This window comes from Centroberyx affinis, unplaced genomic scaffold (assembly GCF_046629955.1).
Source record: "Centroberyx affinis isolate AG114_WGS23_722 - 3 ecotype Tasmania unplaced genomic scaffold, CSIRO-AGI_Caff_v1 ptg001328l_1, whole genome shotgun sequence".
Lineage (NCBI taxonomy): Eukaryota > Metazoa > Chordata > Actinopteri > Beryciformes > Berycidae > Centroberyx > Centroberyx affinis.
This window is the reverse complement of record NW_027279826.1, coordinates 189,014-200,210: the sequence shown is the minus strand read 5'-3', so window position 1 is coordinate 200,210 and position 11,197 is coordinate 189,014. Positions and strand designations below refer to the sequence as shown.

General features: G+C 43.0%; 3 protein-coding genes across 3 annotated transcripts; all 3 read right to left on the bottom strand.

The window, feature by feature from the left end:
- Window positions 1-2,339: 2,339 nt before the first annotated feature.
- On the bottom strand, window positions 2,340-3,855 carry LOC139649320 (ras-related protein Rab-33B). The gene is made up of 2 exons (XM_071525685.1): window positions 3,598-3,855; window positions 2,340-2,819 (listed from the first exon to the last, which is right to left on the bottom strand). Exons 1-2 carry the CDS (start codon window positions 3,853-3,855, stop codon window positions 2,373-2,375), a joined length of 705 nt encoding a protein of 234 aa, XP_071381786.1. The 3' UTR covers window positions 2,340-2,372.
- A 360-nt stretch (window positions 3,856-4,215) lies between these two features.
- On the bottom strand, window positions 4,216-7,355 carry kbtbd7 (kelch repeat and BTB (POZ) domain containing 7). Its single transcript, XM_071525712.1, has one exon. The coding sequence runs from the start codon at window positions 7,353-7,355 to the stop codon at window positions 5,487-5,489; it is 1,869 nt and encodes a 622-aa protein (XP_071381813.1). The 3' UTR covers window positions 4,216-5,486.
- A 1,527-nt stretch (window positions 7,356-8,882) lies between these two features.
- LOC139649322 (p53-induced death domain-containing protein 1) lies at window positions 8,883-10,231 on the bottom strand. Its single transcript, XM_071525687.1, has 3 exons — window positions 10,211-10,231; window positions 9,938-10,101; window positions 8,883-9,117 (listed from the first exon to the last, which is right to left on the bottom strand). Exons 1-3 carry the CDS (start codon window positions 10,229-10,231, stop codon window positions 8,883-8,885), a joined length of 420 nt encoding a protein of 139 aa, XP_071381788.1.
- Between the last annotated feature and the right edge of the window lie 966 nt (window positions 10,232-11,197).

Here is an 11,197-nt window from a genome sequence, read left to right as displayed (position 1 = left end):
TCAAAGAGAGGAGATTCTCCTTATTGATTCGCAGGATAGTGTAACGTTAGCTCCATTCAAGTCAACTGTCACAGAGATAGCTTATCTCTGTTTTTCCTGCAAAGCTGGTTAGCTAAGGTCAATGATTGTGATTTGAAATGGTCTTGTTGATCACAGACAGTTGCGCTTGACAATGAAATCAAACCGCTCTTCCCATCAGCGTTTCTTCATGTTAACACTCTGTCTCGCATCGCCTACGTTAGCTTTCGCTAGCTTAATTTAGCTAGGCCACAGAAAACAACAAATAACGTTAACGCTAACGTTAATCCTCCCAGTATGTGTCCCATATGCACGTACACAAAACCAAACGTCCGACAGCCGAAATATATCATTGTTATATCCAACATGAAAATAACACACATACTTGCATGAAAAGCAGTTGTTTGTATTGTTTCTGATCAAAAGTCCTGTATGGTAACCAGTGTTACCATGGCCGCGGAGAGACGCCGTGTGGAGAATAACCAAGGCTCGAGCTGCATTCAGGTACTAGTTGCAGACTGGTAAATGTCACAGACTTTGTTTTGTTTCATGTACACAAAAAACTGTTTTGCGGTTTTCCGACTTAAAACAATAAATGGCCCATCTCCACAAAATCCGTAAAGACGGGCACCATCGAACTAGACGTTACCCTATGTATTTATCACCTGATTTAAATTTAAAATTGAACGTCTACTAGTTTACAAGGATTGCTCGAACACATCATCAGAGTCGTAGCTAGGCAAAAGCGGGCCACTGGTTGGCGCTAAAACCCTTTCAATTCATGTAGGCTGAAGAAGTGTAATGTGTATATGACTAATTATAAATGTGTATTTAAGTATCTATATCTACATTATAATTTGAAAGCACATACTGTAAGTTGTATGTAGGAAAATATATAATTGCAATTAATGTAGCTTAAACAACGTTTAACAGGCCTTTTTAAAAAATAAAAAAATTAAACAAATGTTTTTGTAGGGAACAGGGACAGTGTCTTTGCGGTGTCATAAATTGTAAACAAAGTGGAAAAGTGAGTGGAAAACAAGTCATCGTTGAGTTGATGCTCAGCCATACATTGTCTGAGAACTGGACACAGCAAAAGTGAGCAGATGAATAACAGGAGCTGTATCCTTTCTGATTGGCTGGTTCTCAAGCAACATCTGCATGCAATGCTGAGAATTAATCTAGCTGTAACTTGTTTTCTATAAGACGAAAGAGTAACATAAGTTAGGGAAGGCAGTGAGTTGTCTGAATCTGAGCAGGGCCGAGATGGCTGAAGGATCTGTGACAGCAACTTTACCAATTTTTTTATGCTGCTCATAAACTCATCACACCAATAAAATGAAAGACATTTGCCACCAGCAACGTAAATAATTCAACTGATAATAATGCTGATAAAACCGGTTTGATTTTGGATTTTTGACAGCTTTATTTTGTTACACAGCTCCATACCGTCAGAAGGCGTTCGCATTACATGCAACACAAGTACCAGTCAGTTGTGTTTTTACCTCATACCATCAGTTTCCTTGTGGCCTCACCTTCATTTCATGGAATACTTAACATTCACTCATCCTCACTCATTTCAAGTGAACTATGTGGATTTGAAGACCAAAGTCACAATTTGTCCCAAAGGATAGCTACATGTTGCCATTAGTGCCCTTGATTGAGTTATCTCAAAAGAAACTGCTGTATATGAGAGCTGGTTATGTCGATATTTATATTTGAGAGTACATGTTCCATAACAGCATCAAAATTCATGCTACAGTTTCACTGACAGTTTTCTCAAGAACTGTGATATCTTTCACAAAAAAAAAAAAAAAAATCAAAGTTTTGTAAATTCTCAGATGATTGCACCTTTTTCTTCACAGTTGCCCCTTATATTGGTCCCTTTCCTCTCACTGAAATCTATTATTTTCCTTTGATTCACTGTCTGCATTGGACATATAGTGCCACTAGTTGGTTGACTGCTCATCATTTGTCTACATAGGCCTACTAAAGTGCTGTCTGTAATGCTATGTTGTTTGACTCAAAGTGAATTCATGTGCAGATTGAGCTGCAATTATTTGGCATAGCTAAGTATTCATTCACATGCATTTCATTGAATTGTTGATTTAATATTCAAACCTGTAATACTGTCACTAGCAATGTGCCTTTCCAGCAGGGAAGTGGGTTCAAATCTTAAAAACTCAACAAGGTACTTTCCATTTTCCCCTCTTCCCATTCTATCTGCTGACCATAACAGACCTTTCCAAATTCAGTCTAAATATTGGGAAGCTCTCTTCAACATCCTCAGCACCATGATGCTCATGAGAGGTCTGGTGAGCTTCTGTGTGTGCCTGCACAGGACAGACGTGACCTCAGCATTGACAAGTGGCGGCCTCCTGCTCTCTCTGGTTCCACAGCTGCCTGATGCTGCTGTCGCTGGGCTGCTTCAGTCTCAGGGGTTTATGGCTCTTCAGCCTGTAGGCCAGAGTCAGGAAGATAGCGTCAACGTGTTCTTTCTCGGCCGGCTCCTTGGCTGAGGTCTCAAACAGCGGGAAGTCGTAGCTGTCGGCGAGGCGCTGGGCGACCGACATGGGCACCTCCCGGCGGTCCCTCAGGTCACACTTGTTGCCCACCAGGATGCGGGGCACCATGGGGCCCACCGAGTGCCGGCTGCACTCCTCGATCCACTCGGGCAGGCTCTCAAAGGAGGAGAGGCTGGTCATGTCGTACACGAAGATGACAGCATGGACGCTGCGGTAGTAGTGCTCCACCATGCTCTTCCTGAAGCGCTCCTGGCCTGCTGTGTCCCAGATCTGCAACTGACATAACACACACACACACACACACACACACACACACACACACACACCATGTTGATAAGCCTGAGTCATATGGAAGAAGGAAGGCCTAAAGTAACAGATAGGCTTAAAGCTACAGTAGTATGTGTGTTATTATGATTATGTTCTCAGTTTGCACTCTTCCATGTCTCTCATAGGGGGTTCAGGCCCATGTTGTTGTCATCAGAGATAGTTTCATCATGGTCACAGTTCAGACGCTTAATATGCTTTACATGTTGTTGTCCTCTTCTCCATATCTATCACATGTGGGGCAAGCAAGGAATACAGTGTGTGTTACAAAAAAAGGCTAAAGTGTAAATTGTTACAATGGAACTATCTTCATTAACCCCTCCAGTATTATTTGTATAAATGTATATGTATGTATAAATGTCAGAAATGTCTTTGATTTTTACTTTTCATTCACATAGCGGTCTAATGCCTGGTGTAACGTGGTGGTTTTAATGGAGGGTGATATGAGCCTGTTTCCAGACGTCATATGATATGACATCTAGAAATTGCATTTGCATTTGTCAGATATTTTGTAGTTTGAAGGCGCTTATCACCATGTATAGTGTACTGAATGTGTGTAAAACAGGTACCACACAGGTCAGGGAATGATGGCTCATCTTATTTGAGATTATCTAATATGAGGAGTCCCGTTATGAACCATGGCGCATAACCCTATTACATTGCTATAATAATCTTATAGGGTGTTCCAGTGTGTCTGGTACGTGTAAAACCTTTATGTAGATCCTTTTACCTTGATACTCTCTCCATCGAGCTCTAGCGTTCTCTCTCTGAAATCAACCCCGATTGTTGCTTCTGGGTTTTTGAGGAAAGTGCCCCCGCAGAACCGGTAAGTCAAACACGTCTTCCCCACATTTGAATCTCCTATGACTATGATCTTGAAAATCCGAGCTTGCCCAGTCTCATATTCATGATGCGACGACAACTCTAGGGAGTCGTTTCGATTGAAGACTGTATCAAATTCTTCTCCAGGCTTGTTTTCTATTGCCATCGCTCATCTTCTCGCCGTCTGGATGTAGGGTACGGAAACATCGCGAGAGTATGATTGGTCACCAATAGATGTCACTGGATGCTGCTTCACTGACCAGACAGACGATAGTCCACACAGTAGGCATTTGCATCAGACGTATGCATGTTTATTTGACACATACAAAAAAGGCATTACAATTCAGACCCTGTGTATTAGCAGCCTAGCTTGCTTTAGACTGAATTGTGCCTTAGAGCATAAGCTTTTATCAATTTATAAAAACACAACTCACGTCCTCACGACTAGGCTAGTCCCGTTAGTACCCCTCCACCCCCCACACTCCACACACACACACACACACACACACACACACACACACACACACACACACACCAAAACATAATACTGTAACATCTTTACTATGCACCACCATGTCAAATTTACCACAGAGATAGAAAACAGTGAGTACTGTGTATGTATGTGTGGGTACTTCGGGGGGCAATAGCATTGCAATACTTTAATTACATGCAGCCAAGATGCTCTCCACCTAAAAATGACTCATTAGGACAAACAATACGTGAACACTTTGTAAAGGTTCTTGTTTCCTGAATATAATATAAATGTTCTGTTAAAAAAAACAACACACCGAATGAATAAGAAAATGAATTCATACATACAATAAAATAATTCCATACAAGTATAAGCAACATCGTATTTTCACCGACTATCTTCAAACAACACTTAATAAATTCAACCAAATTTGACTTCTTCTCAAAAGAAGTCATTTCAATCATGGCATACAGGCTTTTGCAGAAGCCTAACCTGAGTCAGCATACAGTACATTGGCTTCTACATTTCACACAGTAGGTTTCACAACACTGGCTGTGTGTGATGTCTTAACATATAAAAAGACAGCAAATTTTATAGCCTCTGCAAACATATAAATTACCACTTGTGTTTTTAGATATAAACAAGAGGCACTTGAGCTGCCTACTGTCCCACCACCATAATAACCATGATATATTAAACATAACCACATACAATTAGGTCCTTAATTCAGCAAATTAATGCATTATTAAGCAAATATTTCTGTCAACATACTTGTCTTCACATGACACAATATGAACTCTGTATCTCAAAGCATTAAGGAGTTATAGTAGTTTCAAGAAAATCACTTTATCCTCATTAGTATGCAAATGTATGCAGCAAGGTGCTCCAAAATCTAATCAGATCATCTAGTCCATATGGGGAACCTATGGTGTAAGTATGAGGTTTCTGTCATGTATTATTATTGTGACAGACACACACAGATGCCACCATGACAACATGTCTGGTGGGGACATAATGAAAATGGAGGCAGCAAAGCAGTCAGAGTGTGAAAGAAGATGACATCAAGAATAAATGAAACTGGCTCTGTTCATTTCCATCAACTCTTGTGTAAATGATCATTAGCCAAACTGACACTGAGAGACTGAGAGACACAAGAGGAAATTGTTCCCATGAAGTAAAGGTACTCAACTTCTGGATCCACTGACGGGTTTTAATACTGAATTGAATCTAGCACTGCAATCTCTCCTAGCATCCGGAACCCCATGAAAACTCATTAAATCATAAATAAGGTAAACTTTCCTTTGACACAATGATAACAGTGTTCGCTACCAATTCTCATCTGAGAACGAACTAGAGCTCCCGGAGTCTGAGTCTGCGTCTGTCAGCCCATCAAAGTCCCAGTCGGCGCTGGAGCCGCTGTCATCGTCCTCCTCTGTAGAGAAGCTGTGAGCGGAGCCCAAGCACGCCGGGTACACGCGTGTCGAAACGCACACGGGCCCCAAGGAGGACACATACACCGCCATGACGTTCTTCCAGTTGTCCCTGGCTGGGTCATATTCATGGATGAGGACCCTGTTCTTGTTGTGCTGCAGTAAGGTCTGGGTGAGCAGGAGCAGCTTGTCGTTGTGCTGAATCACCTGGTAGTTTAAGGCGCGACTGTCGATAGGAATGTCACCCAGCCTCCGCCACTCCCCCCTGGTGGGGCTGTAGGCCTTCACCACCGGGATATCGCACACGCAAATGATCTGGTCCTGGAACACGCAGGCTTTGTGCAGCTTGTCTCTTCTCAGGGAGCCGCAGTGGCGCCAGCGGTTCCTCTTGGGATCGTAGCAAAGCATTCTCCTTTTGTTCACCACATAGAGCTGGTCGTTCAGCGCCACCACCTGCATCTTGCCCAGAGAGTGAGGCAGAGGGGCCACAAACGTCCACTGGTTCCTCTGGACGCTGTAGCACTCTACCTCCTTCAGCCTGGCGTCTGTCACTGGGTTCCTCCCTCCCAGGAGGTACACATGGCCGTTGAGATAACCCATCCCAGAGTGTATCCTCCCCAGCGGCCTCTCTGCCAGTTCCTGCCAGCTGTTCAGCACAGGGTTGTACAGCCAGAAGTGCTTGGAGAGGTGGGAGGCGAGATACAGGTTGTTTTCAGGTGTGGCACAGGCGATTAAGGACTCCATGGTGGAGCGCTTGTAATCCTGACAGCTGAGGTCGACAAGAGGGGGAGCCATGAAGTAGAGGTCCTCTGAGTAAGGGTCGCAGCACATGATGTTGTCATTGGGTAGGCCAAAGAAGAGGATCATTTCTTTTGCACTCACACCTATCCTGTGTTTTGGTACGTCCACTTTTGCAGACAATCCGCAGCTTCCCTCCGCAGACCTGTCGAAGAAACATGCGAGGTATTTCTCAATGACAGGCCTTGCCATGAGACCCTCCAGGTAAGCCTTGTCGTTCTCTGTAAACAGGTTCCAACGCACACATCTCAACACCTGTAACGCATCCTCAGTTTCCTCTGGCACATTAGCCTCTATCCACTGTAAAGCAGCTGAGCACACATTCCTTTCACAGTCTACATCCAAGGTGTCTAGAGACAGCAACTCCTTCAACTGCACCAAGTCCAGCTCACACAGCTCCCTCCCATTGGAAAGCTGGCAAAAGTTCCTGGCTATGAAAGCTTGTGCATTCTCCTTCAATTCAGGATTGTCATATGTGTCTGCAAATTTCAGAATTCCCACGCAGTTGGAGAGGTCCAGCCTCCTGGTCATAAAACTGGAGCAAGCTTGCCTGATGTACTCAAGTTGCAGCATATTGGCAGCAGCGTAAAGCCTCTGGACGTTGCTCTCCGTGATGGTAACTTTGCCAGTGTAACAGTAGTCTATGATCACAGACATGGACTCGGCGTCAACGCCACGGATGATGACTCTCTCCTGCACGCTCTCATTCAATCCGCCGGTGAACATGCTTTTGAAGTACGGGCTGGCAGCGGCGAGGATGTTGCGGTTACACAGGAAAAGTTTGTCAATGTCACCTTTGGCCGACTGGGCGCTGTGGTCCAGGGACTCGTCGCCCTCCACTCCGATAGTAACGTCCCCGAGGAGCCGAGAGTCGTACAGCAGTTTCAGCTCCTTCACCAAGCCCCGCGCATGGTTCACGTCCTCCAGTTCCTCGGGACCACTGAAGCAGCTCAGTGCCGAAGCCATTGATGCAGCTTCTCCGGTGAGCGATTCGCCACGTTACGTCGGTAAATCTTGTAAATAAATGGCTGACATGCGGATACCGTTACTCAGTGATAACGTGAAAATGCCCGTGGGCTTGTAATGGCACATCCGCTTATGAATGAAAAACAAACATATGCTGTGTGGAAAATAGATTAGCAGTGGCTTGGTAGGTGGACGGTCACCCGTATGCATGCGAGCCAGCTGTGTTGTGTCTCCGAGTGATCATAATGTTGAGTCTATATCATACTAGATGAGACACAGAGTGTACGTCAAGAGTCACTGTACCAGTTGGGTCAATTTTCTCTGATCTTCTAGTCATAGCTCATATATGTCTTCTGCATAACAGCCAGCCAAGGAGCTCTTCAAATATCAGTGTCAAGCCAGCCAGAGTAGAAAGCATAATTTCCGCTCGAAAGTTTTCAAGATAAAAGCCTTATTGACGAACATATTGTAACGTTTTTGTGTAACACACAGTAGTTTCACTCTATATTCAATATAATGGCTCCCTAAGGATTTGGAAGCCGTTGTTAATGTTTTATACTCCCCAATACTTAAGTACTGCCTTTTCTCCAAAGTGAAAAAAAATTACGCTTTTATTTTGAAGGCAAAATCAACTCACTTCCAGGCATAGTCCACTGCTCGCTCACACAACCTTGCTAAGAATGGACTGGTCGCATATGTCTCTGATAGGTTGCGTGTACCGGGAAGGAATTAAGTTTGGTTGATCAGGTTTGTAAGATGTTTTTATTTTGAAGCATCAGTGGATCAACAAGCCAAGTGGTTATATGCAGTATCACACTCTAAACCTAAACAATATACAGGAAAACGTAAGCTTGCAGTAGATATACAAATTATTAAGTGCAATTTTAATATGTTGAATTATATATCACATGTTGAAACATACCCAAGTTGCTCTCCAAATGCTCCAACTGAATAGACAAATAAGAATAAATTGCTTTCAATATTGAAATTCAGTTTCTTGAGAGACTTAACAGCTTCATCTTGCCTAGGATTAAGGCTCTTTGTTGACCCAAATGACCATGACTCTGTAATATGCTAATTTTCTACTATAGCCTACTGAGAACTGAGAATGTATCTGAACAAATCTATCTATCTGTCTGTCTGTCTGTCTGTCTGTCTGTCTGTCTGTCTATCTATTTAATTCAAATAATATCACATTAAAATGATAAATCAGGATGGGTTTTAAAAACTTGATTTTCATCTTTAATGCAAAGCTTAAAGACATCAGAGTATGAGACATCAGGGGTTGTTGAATATATACAAGGTCCATTCTCATCATTTGTGTCTGCAGTGACATTCCCTGCTGCATTTATTTCAGATCACTGATACTGAGGGCCTTGACAAAGGCTGTGAAAAAGGTCCAGAGTGTGCTGTGCAGCCTACTGTATATGCTTGTGAAGTAAGAAGTATTGAAACACTGCTACAGCCAGCATGCCCATATGTACTGTGTGCATGCTTCTGTGTGTATATAGGCCTGTGTGAATACTCTCAGGTGTATTTGCGGTTGAGGTCGTTGATCCTGCGTAACCCGTCTTGGTTGCGGATGGTCTTGTGGACAGTGATGAGGAAGGGGAAGGCGGAGGGCAGCTCGACCCGGCGGCTCAGCTTCTGGTGGCCCCAGTGGAGGCAGCGCAGCCTCTCGGCCAGGTCCCGCCTGCCCGCCCGCTCCAGCCCGTCCTGCAGCAGCTTGGTCTTATTGGGCTTGTCCCACGACCTCTCGTACCTGTGGACAGAGACGGACAGGTGAGAGAGATATGAGACCAAGGTGGGGAAACGGAGGAGAGGAAAGAATAGATATGGTGAGAGGGGTTGGGAAAAGAGAGGGGGTCAGAATAAGAGTGAGGGAGTGTGTAGAAAGAGTAGTATCGCAGATAAACTGCAGGTAAAAAGCCCAAGGGAACGCAGTAACAGAACCTATCAGACCAAGGTTCTTTAAAGAACCATTTCTGCTCTCCTTTGCTTAGAGACCTGCATTGTGTTTTTGTTTATATGCCATCACACACAATCTAATAACTAAGAATTAAGAAGCCTTTTAAATGGTTCTTGAAAGGTTCTTTGTGGAACCAGTAATGGTTCTTCTATGGCATCACTCCGACGAACCATTTTCGGTTCCAGTTTGCACCTTTATTTTTCTGTGTGATAACTGATTATTTTGGAAGTCCTGTGCACCCTATTTGAATCTATATTGAGTGTAACGATTACATATAATTATCCATTCTTGTCAGTTTGAGAGGTAGAAGTGGAGCAAACATTACTAGAGAGATATTCTACTGATGTTAATTCAGGGGACGACCAGCTTTATGTACATAGTTAAAGTATCAAATATAAGAGCATCATGTTGTGCCCAGGTCTATATATTTCTCCTGACCATGCCACCTGTGAGACACCTCCTTTATTCTTTCTCAATATGAGATTCCTATTTCATTTACCTGACATTGCAGTACAATCTATTCATACACTAAATCTTGCTGCTACTATGCAAATACACACACACACACACACACACACACACATACACACACACACAAACACACATCATATACCAGCTTTCCAACATGTTCCTGGCCTGGACTCTCTTCTCTGAGGATTTGGTGTGGAACTGTCCGATCTCGGTTCTGGTGAAGCCAAGCTCATAGGCCAAAACTGTCCACTCAAAACCAAGCTGCCTGGAAATCTCCTGCACTGTCTTCAGGTTGATTACAGCATCCTAGAAAACCATGATGGCATGCAAAAGCACACAGTTTGTGATGAAGCATTTAAATAAATATCTTGAAAATACATTAAAATAAAATTGTGAAAAAAACAGACATACATACCTCTTGTGCTTTATTAGGCATTATCTCAAATTCCACAAATCAGTAGCTCTGGTCACACTCTGCTTAACTGTCTAAATAAAGACAATTTGACATATTTTAAACTATTCTTCTCTCCATATATCACAGTGATTGCTGTTTTTCATGTATGCACATTTATGGTCCAAAATATCAAATAGCAGGGGAGAGATATTAGTTAGGCTACTTACCCTGAGGTATTCCCTTAGGTTGGAAAATGAGTGTGGATTCAGCGTTACCTGGGAGATTCAACATCAACATACTGTCCTGTTAAAGATTAGTCACTTCAGCTTCAGGGGCTTTCATGGAGCTAATAATTCTCAGAGTAAGACCCCCTGCTACCAAAGAGGCATGGGTGTGCTGTGTATCTGTATAGATGTAACTCACTAATTCAATAAGTGGATCTATGAATGACCTATCAAATATCAATACAGAAATATTCACCCATACAACTCATCATGTACACCCATACAACTCACCTTCATTGTATTGTTGAGAGTGTGGTGAATTCTGTAAAATGGTATCCCTTTCTACAAACACTAGCCTACTTCTATTTAGGTTTCCTCAAGTGTTTCAACTCCATTGGCATCATGTGGTGTTTCTTCAGAATGAAAAAGCCCATTACAGTTTAGCACAGCAGGGTGGGAAATGGTTACTGTAGGCTTAGCATGCTTTTAAACACCAAAGAAGAAGGAATTAGACTACTTCTCTCTACAATGGCTGCCCACATGCAATGACACTAGAAAACTGCCTTGCAGTGACTGGAGTTGGCTCCTCTATGGATCTCTTTGGGTTTGTTGAACAGCTCAGCACCAAGTAAAGGCAACTCTCTGGCTCCATCTAATGGATTTAAGAAGTAGCTACACCCAAGGTGGAAAAAGCACCAACATGTCCCACTCAAGTATAAATGCTGTTACTTTGCTGAGATGTTACTGAAGTCGAGGTAAGATTACTGCTGTAAAAAACAACTCA